At 33.3% G+C, this 18,494-nt stretch overlaps 1 protein-coding gene across 1 annotated transcript in view; it reads left to right on the top strand.

Moving 5' to 3' along the window:
• fat4 (FAT atypical cadherin 4) overlaps window positions 1-17,444 on the top strand; it is a 190,440-nt gene extending 172,996 nt beyond the window's left edge. The window contains exons 14-17 of the mRNA XM_062039710.1: window positions 27-151; window positions 1,870-2,087; window positions 4,184-4,430; window positions 14,968-17,444. Coding sequence (XP_061895694.1) covers window positions 27-151; window positions 1,870-2,087; window positions 4,184-4,430; window positions 14,968-16,862 — 2,485 coding nt within the window. The 3' untranslated portion in view covers window positions 16,863-17,444. The remainder of the gene's footprint in view (window positions 1-26; window positions 152-1,869; window positions 2,088-4,183; window positions 4,431-14,967) is intronic.
• The last annotated feature ends 1,050 nt before the right edge of the window (window positions 17,445-18,494 follow it).

The raw sequence follows: 18,494 nt of genomic DNA, 5'->3' as shown, positions 1-18,494 counted from the left end.
ATATGGATGTTGTTGCCCTGCCCTAGATGTCCCAGACTGGAGGGGGCGTGCACGGCCAGCCCCTGCAGACACGGGGGCACCTGTGTGGACCGCTGGTCGTGGCAGCAGTGCCAGTGTGTGGACGGCTTCACGGGCAAATACTGCGACAAATGTAAGCACACCTGCAAAAACTTCTTCTCACAGCCTTGGCTAACTGTTAGCATTAACACGCTAGCCTTTTTAGCTCATTTGCAAGTATATACTTCAGAGTGAAATCGTTTGAGCTAACCTTTAGCATGCAATCTTTTTTTGAGCTAATCTTGCAGGTATGCCCCTCAAATTGAAATAGGTGATGTACATTAACTGTTAGCATGCTAATGTTAACACACCACTTTCTTTCCCAGCTCATTTTGCAAGTAAACACTGAAATATTTTCTTACTTCACATATGCTTACTGTTTTCTAGCTAATCTTGCATGTATATAGCCCTTCATTTCAATTTTTGGGGTTATTTGACATACAATAACAGTTATAATGCAAACATTAGCATGCTAGCGTTAGCATTTTAGCTAAAGAACATGTCTTAGTATCAAATATTTCGTTACTTGACATACATGGACTGTTAGCATTCTAACATTAGCATGATTTTTCTAAATCTTATTTTGCAAGTGTACACTCTTTGCTAACTGTTACCCTGCTCTCTTTTTAGCTAATCTTGCTAATGTACAAATCAGATTATAAATAGTTTTTTTTACCTGCATGCTATTTTCTGAGCTCATTTTGCTGGTGTACACTTCAGAGTGAAATACTGGATGTATGCTAACCTTTAGCATGCTGTCACTTTTGAGCTCATTTTGCTGGTGTGCCCCTCAGATTGAAATATTTTGTTACTTCACATGTTAACTGTTAGCGTGCTAACATTAACATTTGAGCTTTTTTAGCTAATCTCCTAAGTATCAAATATTCAGTTACTGCTGTTAGCATATCATTCATTTGACTTCTGTTATTTAGTTAACTGACAATCATTGACTATTAGAAATCATTCATTTGACTTCTGTTATTTAGTTAACTGACAATCATTGACTATTAGAAATCATTCATTTGACTTCTGTTATTTAGTTAACTGACAATCATTGACTATTAGTCATCATTCATTTGACTTCTGTTATTTAGTTAACTGACAATCATTGACTATTAGAAATCATTCATTTGACTTCTGTTATTTAGTTAACTGACAATCATTGACTATTAGTCATCATTCATTTGACTTCTGTTATTTAGTTAACTGACAATCATTGACTATTAGAAATCATTCATTTGACTTCTGTTATTTAGTTAACTGACAATCATTGACTATTAGTCATCATTCATTTGACTTCTGTTATTTAGTTAACTGACAATCATTGACTATTAGAAATCATTCATTTGACTTCTGAGTGAAGGTATGCTAACCTCGCAGGTAATTGCCTCAGATTCAAATATTTTGGTACTTGGCATACGTTGACTGTTAGCATGCTAACATTAGCATACTCGTCTTTTTTTTGCTCATTTTGCACTTTAGTGTGAATTATTTTGCTTCTTCACATATGCTAACTGTTAGCATGCTATCTTTAATGGCTAATCTTACAGTGTCAATATTTGGTTACTTGACGCATGCTAATGGTTAACATGTGGTATTAGCATGCTAGCTTTTTTTGATGAAACATTGACGTGCAAGTTGATGCGTGACGTTGTGGACGGCGTGTGACTTTATGATGACGTCTACTAGTTGCAAATGAGAGCCTTACCTGTGTCTGTGGCGCTCGCATGAAGGGAAACAAACGCCGAGTCAGCAGCTGGGCGTGACACTTTGAAGGAGATCATTGTGTGTGTGTGTGTGTGTGTGTGTCAGACATGACGGTGGACACAGCCTTGTCGCTGGATGGCAGCGGGCGCCTGGACTACTCCCTCAAGCAGAGCCCCAAGCGAGACGCCCTGCTGAGCCGCTGGCTGCAGGACTCTGACGCTGACGCCAACACTCCTGCACGTCTGGAGGTGAAGTTCAGGACTCGTGCAAAGAGCGGAACTCTGCTGCACGTCCAGGAGGGAAGCAACTACACCACCGTCAAGGTCAGGTCCTGTCCAACTAACTAACTGACTCATTAAATAACTAACTAACACTAACTAATTAACTGACTAACTAACAGCGACAACTACACTATCTAACTGAGTGACTAACCAATGAACTTTATTTGTAAAGCCCTTTAAGAAGAAGAACAAAGATGTACACCACAAACAAAGTAACATGGAAAACAGAACACATTGAAAAAGCTCATAGAAATGACCCGGAAGTCTATTTGTTAGATAAAAAGCAGTTAAAACAGTTGAAAGTCAAACGCATAACACTAACTGACTAACTAACAACAGCAAATACAGAACACTATCTGATCAACTGACTAACCAGTTAACTAACTGACCAATTAAATGACTCATTAACATTATCTGACCAATTACTGACTGACACATTTACTAACTAACTATGGCAAATACATAACACTAACTTACTAACAAATCAATCAACCAGACAACACTAACCACTGGGCTAGCTAAACAACTACTAACTAACACATTAACCAACCCACTACTTAACAAACCAACTCTCAAACTTACACACACACCAGCGAATATGTAACTGATAGTTAGTTATAAAGAAACTAGGGATGTCCGATAATGGCTTTTTGCCGATATCCGATATTCCGATATTGTCCAACTCTTTAATTACCGATACCGATATCAACCGATATATGCAGTGGTGGAATTAACACATTATTATGCCTAATTTGGACAACCAGGTATGGTGAAGATAAGGTACTTTTTAAAAATAATAATAAAATAAGATAACTAAATTAAAAACATTTTCTTGAATAAAAAAGAAAGTAAAACAATATAAAAACAGTTACATAGAAACTAGTAATGAATGAAAATGAGTAAAATGAAGTGTTAAAGGTTAGTACTATTAGTGGAGCAGCATCACGCACAATCATGTGTGCTTACGGACTGTATCCCTTGCAGACTGTATTGATATATATTGTTAATATTAATAACTGTATCCCTTGCAGACTGTATTGATATATATTGTTAATATTAATAACTGTATCCCTTGCAGACTGTATTGATATATATTGTTAATATTAATAACTGTATCCCTTGCAGACTGTATTGATATATATTGTTAATATTAATAACTGTATCCCTTGCAGACTGTATTGATATATATTGTAGGAAGCAGAATATTGATAACAGAAAGAAATGGGGGAGGGAGGTTTTTTGGCTTGGTGCACTAATTGTAAGTGTATCTTGTGTTTTTTATGTTGATTTAAAAAAAACAAAAAAAAACGATACAGATAATAAAAAAACCGATACCGATAATTTCCAATATTACATTTTAACGCATTTATGGGCCGATAATATCAGCAGGCTGATATTATCGGACATCCCTAAAAGAAAGCCAACTAACTAATAGAGACAAGCAAATACGTAACGCCAACAAATACGTGAATAGATCAAACAAATTCACCAACCAATCAATAATGGACTAACTAATTAGGACAATTCATACCAGTAACTAACATACACTGGCAAATACACAACTCTAGGCCAGTGAATGGACAACTAACTAACTACCCAACACCAACCAAAAAGTAACTCGTTAGCTAAACAACTATCTGAGTAACTAATTAACCAACTAACTAATCAACAGCTAGCAAACCAACACCTGAAAAAAATAAGCAAATGACTGAACAAATATTCAAGTTAGCAAGTAACTAAGGAACACATAACCATAACAGCTGTGGTCAATATGACACAAACTAAACAACACAATAGTTAAGAGAACTAAGGAGCAAACGTACTAACTAACTAACTGATGAATAAAAAATCACCAGCAAATAGATAACATACAAACTATTTAACTGTAACCAACACTAACTAAACAACAAACTAGATCATCCAAATAACTAGCCGACACAAGCAAATGTGTTACACCAACTAACTAACCACTATTTAACTAACTAACTAACAGACAGTGGAGGCCTCCTGATCACTTTTGGCCTTCACAAACAACTGAAAGTCATGTTTGGTGGATGGAACTTCAAAATAATGACACAGCAGCTGATTTCAAAATAAAAGCTTTGTGAGAGAAGTGATGCAGTTGTGTTCTTCCCCAGCTGAGGAAGGGCAACATCCACTACGTGTCGGAGGCGGGTGCAGGTGGCAAGGTGGAGCGCAGCGTGGGTGAGGTGGTGATGTCAGACGGTCAGTGGCACGTCTTGCTGCTGCTCAGGAACTGCACCACCACTCTGCTGCTGCTGGACCACACCCACGCTCGCCTCATACACCACCACACACACCACTTTGGAGGGCTGCACGTCTCCACCTTGTCCCTGGGTGGAGTCCCGGGTGGAGCCGCCGCAGGTCAGTAGCAATGCACAATAACACCACCAATGCACAATAACACCATCAATGCACAATAACACCATCAATGCACAATAACACCGTCAATGCACAATAACACCATCAATGCACAATAACACCATCAATGCACAATAACACCACCAATGCACAATAACACCACCAATGCTCAATAACACCATCAATGCACAATAACACCACCAATGCACAATAACACCACCAATGCACAATAACACCGTCAATGCACAATAACACCATCAATGCTCAATAACACCACCAATGCACAATAACACCATCAATGCACAATAACACCATCAATGCACAATAACACCACCAATGCACAATAACACCGTCAATGCACAATAACACCACCAATGCACAATAACACCACCAATGCACAATAACACCATCAATGCACAATAACACCACCAATGCACAATAACACCACCAATGCACAATAACACCACCAATGCACAATAACACCATCAATGCACAATAACACCATCAATGCACAATAACACCATCAATGCTCAATAACACCATCAATGCACAATAACACCACCAATGCACAATAACACCATCAATGCACAATAACACCATCAATGCTCAATAACACCATCAATGCACAATAACACCACCAATGCACAATAACACCATCAATGCACAATAACACCATCAATGCACAATAACACCACCAATGCACAATAACACCGTCAATGCACAATAACACCACCAATGCACAATAACACCACCAATGCACAATAACACCATCAATGCACAATAACACCACCAATGCACAATAACACCACCAATGCACAATAACACCACCAATGCACAATAACACCACCAATGCACAATAACACCACCAATGCACAATAACACCACCAATGCACAATAACACCATCAATGCACAATAACACCATCAATGCACAATAACACCACCAATGCACAATAACACCACCAATGCACAATAACACCACCAATGCACAATAACACCGTCAATGCACAATAACACCACCAATGCACAATAACACCATCAATGCACAATAACACCACCAATGCACAATAACACCATCAATGCACAATAACACCACCAATGCACAATAACACCATCAATGCACAATAACACCATCAATGCACAATAACACCATCAATGCACAATAACACCATCAATGCACAATAACACCATCAATGCACAATAACACCATCAATGCACAATAACACCACCAATGCACAATAACACCGTCAATGCACAATAACACCATCAATGCACAATAACACCGTCAATGCACAATAACACCACCAATGCACAATAACACCATCAATGCACAATAACACCATCAATGCACAATAACACCACCAATGCACAATAACACCACCAATGCACAATAACACCGTCAATGCACAATAACACCATCAATGCACAATAACACCACCAATGCACAATAACACCGTCAATGCACAATAACACCATCAATGCACAATAACACCATCAATGCACAATAACACCATCAATGTACAATAACACCACCAATGCACAATAACACCATCAATGCACAATAACACCGTCAATGCACAATAACACCATCAATGTACAATAACACCATCAATGCACAATAACACCACCAATGCACAATAACACCACCAATGCACAATAACACCATCAAGCTCCAACAGCTTTGAAGCAAAAGGCTGCTTGAAAAGTAGAAAATGAGTGATTGAAGTGTAAATAAAACACAATCAATAGTAGAATAGTAGCAATGATTGAAGTGTAAATAAAACACAATCAATAGTAGAATAGTAGCAATGATTGAAGTGTAAATAAAACACAATCAATAGTAGAATAGTAGCAATGATTAAAGTGTAAATAAAACACAATCAATAGTAGAATAGTAGCAATGATTGAAGTGTAAATAAAACACAATCAATAGTAGAATAGTAGCAATGATTAAAGTGTAAATAAAACACAATCAATAGTAGAATAGTAGCAATGATTAAAGTGTAAATAAAACACAATCAATAGTAGAATAGTAGCAATGATTGAAGTGTAAATAAAACACAATTAATAGTAGAATAGTAGCAATAATAGCAATACATGAAACACAAAATAACACAAACAATTAGAAGTTAAAACATGTTCACTAAAAATTGTGATTAAAATCATAAATATGAGTGATTAAAATAATAATAATAAATGAGTAATAATAATAATAATAGCAATAAAGATGAAAAAGAGTGTAAAATGTTGATCAAAAAGATAAATACACCTGATATCAAATATGGATAATAAATAAATAACATCAAAAAGTAAGAATAATATAAATGGAAATAAAAGAGTAAAGATGAAGAAGAGTTTAAAAAAGCCTGATTAACATATAAATACAAACATCAATTAGTACAAATGAATAGTGGTAATATTAGCAATGAATAAAACAAAAAATAACAGAATAATGGTTAAAAAATGTAAATAAGTCTGAATAAAACATAAATAATAAAACAAAGTAGTAATATTAACAATAAATACAATATTTCGTAAAAAGCCAGATTTAAAAACTTTAAATATTAAGAATACCAGTAATATCAATAAATAAAACAGAAAATACCAAAATAGAATATAAGAGTTTAAAATAGTTGATAAATAATTGTGATTAAAGTACAAATAATAAATATATACAAATACTAAGAATAACAGTAGTAATATCAATAAGTAAAACAGAAAATAGCAGAATAAAGAGTTAAAATAGTTGATAAATAATCCTGATTAAATAAATAAATATTATCAGTTGCACACTAAATGAATGAAAGCTTCTGAGACCATGTTGGACTTATGAATGAAAGCTTCTTGTATGTATGTATTAATATATGTATCATACATGTATGTATTCTGTCTCTCTCTCTCTCTCTATATATATATATATATATAGAGAGAGAGAGAATACATACATGTATTCATACACCGCCATCATAGTATATATATATATATATATATATATATATATATAATATATATATATATATATAATATATATATATATATATATATATATATATATATATATATATACTATGATGGCGGTGTATGAATACATGTATGTATTCTCTCTCTCTCTCTGTCTCTCTCTCTCTCTCTCTATATATATATATATATATATACCTATATATATAGATATATATGTCCAACTATAATGGCGGTGAAACAAAAAGGCCTACATACATACTTCCAAGTGGTGGATTACTACATGCATGGCATGCAGCAGTCAGTCTTACACAGTGAGCTAGTCTGCCTTTCTTTCAACACAACATGTTGACATTCTCCCTCTATCATACTTCACTGAGTAGTAGTAGTCCTCCATTATGAACACTATCTTTACTTGACAAAACCCAGCATAGACCAGAGGTTAGGACTGCTGACTCGCAATGAAAGGTACTGGGTTCAATACCCACCCTGCTCCATATTTGTGGCAGACTGTACAATAATATAAGTGTGTTAACTTAACAATAATATAAGTGTGTTAACTTAACAGCTTCAACTTAATTCCTGTCTGTCATTTTTGTTAAACCATTGCAATTTATTTCTTAGGAAGCCTCAAATAGACATATTTCACTAATGATTTTGCTTTTGGCCTATACATATGAACATATGTATGTTCATATGTATGTTTGTTCATATGTTCATACATATGAACATACATATGAACATACACACATGTTCATACATATGTTCCTACATATGAACATTCATACATATGAACATACATATGTTTATACATATGAACATACATACATATAAACATATATACATATGAACATACATATGAACATACATATGTTTATACATATGAACATACATATGTTTATACATATGTTTATACATATGTACATACATACATATGAACATACATATAAACATACATATGTTTATACATATAAACATATATACATATGAACATACATATGTTTATACATATGTTCATACATATGAACATACATATGTTTATACATATGAACAAACATACATATGAACATACATACATATTCATACATATGAACATACATATGAACAAACATACATATGAACATACATACATATTCATACATATGAACATACATATGTTTATACATATGTTCATACATATGAACATACATATGTTTATACATATGAACAAACATACATATGAACATACATATGTTTATACATATGAACATACATATGTTTATACATATGAACAAACATACATATGAACATACATATGTTTATACATATGTTCATACATATGAACAAACATACATATTCATACATATGAACATACATATGAACAAACATACATATGAACATACATATGTTTATACATATGAACAAACATACATATGAACATACATACATATTCATACATATGAACATACATATGAACAAACATACATATGAACATACATACATATTCATACATATGAACATACATATGTTTATACATATGAACAAACATACATATGAACATACATATGTTTATACATATGAACATACATATGTTTATACATATGTTCATACATATGAACATACATATGAACAAACATACATATGAACATACATATGTTTATACATATGAACATACATATGTTTATACATATGAACAAACATACATATGAACATACATATGTTTATACATATGAACATACATATGTTTATACATATGAACAAACATACATATGAACATACATATGTTTATACATATGTTCATACATACATATAAACATACATATGTTTATACATATGTTCATACATATGTTTATACATATGAACAAACATACATATGAACATACATATGTTTATACATATGAACAAACATACATATGTTTATACATATAAACATATATACATATGAACATACATATGTTTATACATATGTTCATACATATGTTTATACATATGAACAAACATACATATGAACATACATATGTTTATACATATGAACAAACATACATATGTTTATACATATAAACATATATACATATGAACATACATATGTTTATACATATGTTCATACATATGTTTATACATATGAACAAACATACATATTCATACATATGAACATACATATGAACAAACATACATATGAACATACATACATATTCATACATATGAACATACATATGAACAAACATACATATGAACATACATACATATTCATACATATGAACATACATATGTTTATACATATGAACATACATATGTTTATACATATGTTTATACATATGTTCATACATATGAACAAACATACATATTCATACATATGAACATACATATGAACAAACATACATATGAACATACATATGTTTATACATATGAACAAACATACATATGAACATACATACATATTCATACATATGAACATACATATGAACAAACATACATATGAACATACATACATATTCATACATATGAACATACATATGTTTATACATATGTTCATACATATGAACATACATATGTTTATACATATGAACAAACATACATATGAACATACATATGTTTATACATATGAACATACATATGTTTATACATATGTTCATACATATGAACATACATATGAACAAACATACATATGAACATACATATGTTTATACATATGAACATACATATGTTTATACATATGAACAAACATACATATGAACATACATATGTTTATACATATGAACATACATATGTTTATACATATGAACAAACATACATATGAACATACATATGTTTATACATATGTTCATACATACATATAAACATACATATGTTTATACATATGTTCATACATATGTTTATACATATGAACAAACATACATATGAACATACATATGTTTATACATATGAACAAACATACATATGTTTATACATATAAACATATATACATATGAACATACATATGTTTATACATATGTTCATACATATGTTTATACATATGAACATACATATGTTTATACATATGTTTATACATATGTACATACATACATATGAACATACATATAAACATACATATGTTTATACATATAAACATATATACATATGAACATACATATGTTTATACATATGTTCATACATATGAACATACATATGTTTATACATATGAACAAACATACATATGAACATACATACATATTCATACATATGAACATACATATGAACAAACATACATATGAACATACATACATATTCATACATATGAACATACATATGTTTATACATATGTTCATACATATGAACATACATATGTTTATACATATGAACAAACATACATATGAACATACATATGTTTATACATATGAACATACATATGTTTATACATATGAACATACATATGTTTATACATATGTTTATACATATGTTCATACATATGAACAAACATACATATTCATACATATGAACATACATATGAACAAACATACATATGAACATACATATGTTTATACATATGAACAAACATACATATGAACATACATACATATTCATACATATGAACATACATATGAACAAACATACATATGAACATACATACATATTCATACATATGAACATACATATGTTTATACATATGTTCATACATATGAACATACATATGTTTATACATATGAACAAACATACATATGAACATACATATGTTTATACATATGAACATACATATGTTTATACATATGTTCATACATATGAACATACATATGAACAAACATACATATGAACATACATATGTTTATACATATGAACATACATATGTTTATACATATGAACAAACATACATATGAACATACATATGTTTATACATATGAACATACATATGTTTATACATATGAACAAACATACATATGAACATACATATGTTTATACATATGTTCATACATACATATAAACATACATATGTTTATACATATGTTCATACATATGTTTATACATATGAACAAACATACATATGAACATACATATGTTTATACATATGAACAAACATACATATGTTTATACATATAAACATATATACATATGAACATACATATGTTTATACATATGTTCATACATATGTTTATACATATGAACAAACATACATATGAACATACATATGTTTATACATATGAACATATATACATATGAACATACATATGTTTATACATATGTTCATACATATGTTTATACATATGAACAAACATACATATTCATACATATGAACATACATATGAACAAACATACATATGAACATACATACATATTCATACATATGAACATACATATGAACAAACATACATATGAACATACATATGTTTATACATATGAACATACATATGTTTATACATATGTTTATACATATGTACATACATATGAACATACATATGAACAAACATACATATGAACATACATACATATTCATACATATGAACATACATATGTTTATACATATGAACATACATATGTTTATACATATGTTTATACATATGTACATACATATGAACATACATATAAACATACATATGTTTATACATATAAACATATATACATATGAACATACATATGTTTATACACATGTTCATACATATGAACATACATATGTTTATACATATGAACAAACATACATATGAACATACATATGTTTATACATATGAACATACATATGTTTATACATATGAACAAACATACATATGAACATACATATGTTTATACATATGAACATACATATGTTTATACATATAAACATATATACATATGAACATACATATGTTTATACATATAAACATATATACATATGAACATACATATGTTTATACATATGTTCATACATATGAACAAACATACATATGAACATACATACATATTCATACATATGAACATACATATGTTTATACATATGAACAAACATACATATGAACATACATACATATTCATACATATGAACATACATATGAACAAACATACATATGAACATACATACATATTCATACATATGAACATACATATGTTTATACATATGTTCATACATATGAACAAACATACATATTCATACATATGTTCATACATATGAACAAACATACATATTCATACATATGAACATACATATGAACAAACATACATATGTTTATACATATAAACATATATACATATGAACATACATATGTTTATACATATGAACATACATATGTTTATACATATGAACAAACATACATATTCATACATATGTTTATACATATGAACAAACATACATATGTTTATACATATAAACATATATACATATGAACATACATATGTTTATACACATGTTCATACATATGAACATACATATGTTTATACATATGAACAAACATACATATGAACATACATATGTTTATACATATGAACATACATATGTTTATACATATAAACATATATACATATGAACATACATATGTTTATACATATAAACATATATACATATGAACATACATATGTTTATACATATGTTCATACATATGAACATACATATGTTTATACATATGAACAAACATACATATGAACATACATACATATTCATACATATGAACATACATATGTTTATACATATGAACATACATATGTTTATACATATGTTCATACATATGAACAAACATACATATTCATACATATGAACATACATATGAACAAACATACATATGAACATACATATGTTTATACATATGAACATACATATGTTTATACATATGAACAAACATACATATGTTTATACATATAAACATATATACATATGAACATACATATGTTTATACATATGTTCATACATATGAACATACATATGTTTATACATATGAACAAACATACATATGAACATACATACATATTCATACATATGAACATACATATGTTTATACATATGAACAAACATACATATGAACATACATATGTTTATACATATGTTCATACATATGAACAAACATACATATGAACATACATATGTTTATACATATGTTCATACATACATATAAACATACATATGTTTATACATATAAACATATATACATATGAACAAACATACATATGTTTATACATATGTTTTTACATATGTTTATACATACATATGAACAAACATACATATGAACATACACATGTTCTTACATATGTTTATACATATGAACAAACATACATATTCATACATATGAACATACATATGTTTATACATATAAACATATATACATATGAACAAACATACATATGTTTATACATATGTTTTTACATATGTTTATACATATAAACATATATACATATGAACAAACATACATATGTTTATACATATGTTTTTACATATGTTTATACATACATATGAACATACATATGAACAAACATACATATGAACATACATATGTTTATACATATGAACATACATATGTTTATACATATGAACAAACATACATATGAACATACATATGTTTATACATATGTTCATACATACATATAAACATACATATGTTTATACATATAAACATATATACATATGAACATACATATGTTTATACATATGTTCATACATATGTTTATACATATGAACAAACATACATATTCATACATATGAACATACATATGAACAAACATACATATGAACATACATATGTTTATACATATGTTCATACATATGAACAAACATACATATGAACATACATATGTTTATACATATGTTCATACATACATATAAACATACATATGTTTATACATATAAACATATATACATATGAACAAACATACATATGAACATACATATAAACATACATACATATGAACAAACACACATGTTTATACATATGTTTTTACATATGTTTATACATACATATGAACAAACATACATATGAACATACACATGTTCTTACATATGTTTATACATATGAACAAACATACATATTCATACATATGAACATACATATGAACAAACATACATATGAACATACATATGTTTATACATATAAACATATATACATATGAACAAACATACATATGTTTATACATATGTTTTTACATATGTTTATACATATAAACATATATACATATGAACATACATATGTTTATACATATGTTTATACATACATATAAACATACATATGTTTATACATATAAACATATATACATATGAACAAACATACATATGAACATACATATAAACATACATACATATGAACAAACACACATGTTTATACATATGATTGATATCAACCATAGATATGGTTGACATCCATATCAACCATTGCTTTGGTTGATGTACATACGTACATACATACATACATACATGGATACATACTGTATCCATGTATGTATGACATGAATGAAAGGTTGTTACAGTGAGACAATGTTATTAGTATGTCCAACATGTAGTATGTTTGGGAAGTCACAGAAGCAGAACTTTGTGTCCTGGCAGCGTCTGATAGTTTCTGTTGTGTGTGTGTGTGTGTGTGTGTGTGTGTGTGTGTGTGTGTGTGTGTGTGTGTGTGTGTGTGTGTGTGTGTGTGTGTGTGTGTGTGTGTGTGTGTGTGTGTGTGTGTGTGTGTGTGTGTGCAGGTTTCGACGGCTGCTTGGCCTTCGTGAAATACAACAACCACAACCTGCCGTTTGCCGGACAACACCATCTTGTCACCTTAACGCGGACAAGTCCGTCAGTGAAGATGGGCTGCAGGGGTCCTGACCTGTGCGGGAGCGCCCCCTGCTGGGACGGCCTGATGTGCATCAACCAGTGGTACGCCTACCAGTGTGTGCCACCAGGCGACTGCACCTCCAACCCCTGTCAGAACCACGGGAGCTGCGTGCCCGAGCCCCATTCCGGTTACTCCTGCGCCTGCTCCGAGTTCTACACCGGCAAGACCTGCGAGACCCTGGTGGCGTGCTTGGGTGTGCAGTGCCCGCAAGGAACCTCCTGCAAGACGGCCAACAACGGCGGCTTCATCTGCAGTCCAAACCCCGTGACGGAGGCCATGGTTCTGCCTATTTGGGCGGTGCCCGCCATGGTGGGGAGCTGTGCCACCGTGCTGGCCTTGGTGGTGCTTGGGCTGATCCTGTGCAACCACTGCAGAGGCCGCAACAACACCAAAGTGCCAAAGGAGCCCAAGGACAAGAAACCCAAGGAGAAAAAGAAAAAGAAGAAGAAAGGCAGCGAAAATGTGGCCTTTGATGACCCAGACAACATCCCGCCTTACGGAGACGACATGACGGTGCGCAAGCAACCGGAAGGTAATCCAAAGCCGGACATCATCGAGAGGGAGAACCCTTACCTGATCTACGATGAATCCGACATCCCTCACAACAACGAGGCCATCCCCAGTGCCCCGTGCGCCCCCTGTAGTGGTCAGGAGGCGGACATGGAGCACTACGACATCGACAACGCCAGCAGCATCGCTCCGTCTGACGCCGACATCATTCAGCACTACAAGCACTTCCGCAGCCACACGCCTAAATTCTCCATCCAGAGACACAGTCCGCTGGGCTTTGCCCGCCAGTCGCCCTTGCCCCTGGGCGCCACCAGCTACACCTACCAGCCGCAGTACCAACAAGCACTTAGATCCACCCCCCTAAGCCACTCCCACTCGGCTTGCCCCACCCCTAACCCTCTTTCCAGGCACTCGCCGGCCCCCTTCGCCAAGCCCTCCTCCTCCTTTTACAGAAACACTCCCACCAGGGAGCTCAACCTGGCCCGCCGCGAGGGCAGCCCCAACGACATGTGCCAGCCCCCGCCCATGTTCAACTACGCCACCCGGCTGGGCAGACGCAGTAAGAGCCCGCAGGCCATGGCCGGCCACGTGTCTCGCCCCGGCAGCCGGCTGAAGCAGCCCGTGGAGCAGATCCCCTTGGAGACGGGACCCCCCGTGGGGCTCTCCATCGAGGAGGTGGAGCGGCTCAACAACCCGCGCCCTCGCAACCCCAGCATCTGCAGCGCCGACCACGGCCGCTCCAGCTCGGAAGAGGACTGCCGCCGGCCGCTCTCGCGCGTCCGCAACCCCGCAGACGGCATCCCCGCACCGGAGTCGTCCTCAGAGAGCGACTCGCACGACTCCTTCACCTGCTCCGAGATGGAGTACGACCGGGACAAGCCCGTCTGTTACGGCGCCCGCGTCCCCAAACTATCGCAAGTCAACGAGTCGGACGCGGACGACGAGGATTACGGCGGCAGACTCAAGCAGAGGCGGTACTCCAGCCGGCGGGCGGAGGGAAGTCCCGGCGTGGCCCAATTCCCCCCCGGCGAGCAGCACAACACCCTGCCTCACAAAGTAGGTCCTCCGGGCGGGGGCTTCAACTGGGACCACCTCCTAAGCTGGGGTCCCGGGTTCGGACATTACGTGGACGTGTTCAAGGACTTGGCCATGCTGCCTGAGGACGCGGCGGTGGCGAGAGACATTGAGATGAAAAGTGGCGATGGCTCTGTAACTATTCTCACCGAAGGAGAAGCCGAACAATACGTGTGAGGAGGAGGATATTTATTTGGCTGGGTGGGAGCTTCTGAATAACAGACGACTTGAATGCAGTAAGGCGGCGCCTTGCGAGACCTCCAAGCTTGCCAGCCTTTGGAAACCAACATGGCCGCTGCCTCAACACCACAACTCTTCTGTGCTGATGAATTCCTGGCCTGCACCATCGCTCCAAGAGCGAGGATGGAGCACGCCGCCTGCCTTACGGACATTTGAGGATGGCAGCATGGGGGCGCGGGGTCAACATTGCTCACGTGAAGGACCAGAGGACAAAAGAAAGACTGAATGTGTGTATATTGTTGTTGAAAGCCTCATTTGTCATCCACGTCCTGGTCCTGGTCCTTCGCCCTCCTTTTTTCTACCTTTTATTAACTTAAAACTACTTAAGCTGTCTTTTTATTCATATTTTTCACAAGCCGAAAAGCAAACGTGTTCTTACTTTCGGGGAAAGTAAGGGTTTAAAAAAGCCTATTTTGTGACATCTGTTACATGCGTTGTGTAACGTCCCCATTTTCCACTTTTTTATAAAACTATAACATATAACATGTTGTATGCTTTGTACCTGTAAAAAGACAATAACAGAATAAAAATATTTATTTAAAGCTGCTTGTACAAACTCATTGTTTGCACCTTTTTTACACTTCACAATACATACATATGTATACAAACATGGATGTGTGTATATATATGTATATATATATACAGGTAAAAGCCAGTAAATTAGAATATTTTGAAAAACTTGATTTATTTCAGTAATTGCATTCAAAAGGTGTAACTTGTACATTATATTTATTCATTGCACACAGACTGATGCATTCAAATGTTTATTTCATTTAATTTTGATGATTTGAAGTGGCAACAAATGAAAATCCAAAATTCCGTGTGTCACAAAATTAGAATATTACTTAAGGCTAATACAAAAAAGGGATTTTTAGAAATGTTGGCCAACTGAAAAGTATGAAAATGAAAAATATGAGCATGTACAATACTCAATACTTGGTTGGAGCTCCTTTTGCCTCAATATATATACATACATACATACACACATACATGCATACATGGATACGCACATACATGGATACATGCATACATACTTGGAAGGTGAGGTGTGGCAAGTTTGGCTCCGTCAACAAAGTCATCATCTATCAGGAAAAGCAAGGAGAAGAGGAGGATGCCGACATCATTGTCAAGTTGTATGTACATACATACATACATACATACATACATACATGCATACATGGACACATGGATACATACATACATGGATACATGGATACATGGATACATACATACATATATATATATATATATATACATAGATACATACATACATACATACATACATACATGGATACATACATACATACATATATACATACATATATACATACATAGATACATACATACATACATGGATACATATATACATACATACATGGATACATACATACATACATACATATATACATACATACATATATACATACATGCATGGATACATACATACATACATACATACATACATGGATACATACATACATACATACATACATACATGCATATATACATACATATATACATATATACATACATACATACATGCATGCATACATGGATACATACATACAT

Source organism: Entelurus aequoreus, linkage group LG28 (assembly GCF_033978785.1).
Source record: "Entelurus aequoreus isolate RoL-2023_Sb linkage group LG28, RoL_Eaeq_v1.1, whole genome shotgun sequence".
Classification (NCBI taxonomy): Eukaryota; Metazoa; Chordata; class Actinopteri; order Syngnathiformes; family Syngnathidae; genus Entelurus; species Entelurus aequoreus.
The sequence above is the reverse complement of the archived record's forward strand: the minus strand, read 5'-3'. Positions and strand labels throughout refer to the sequence as shown.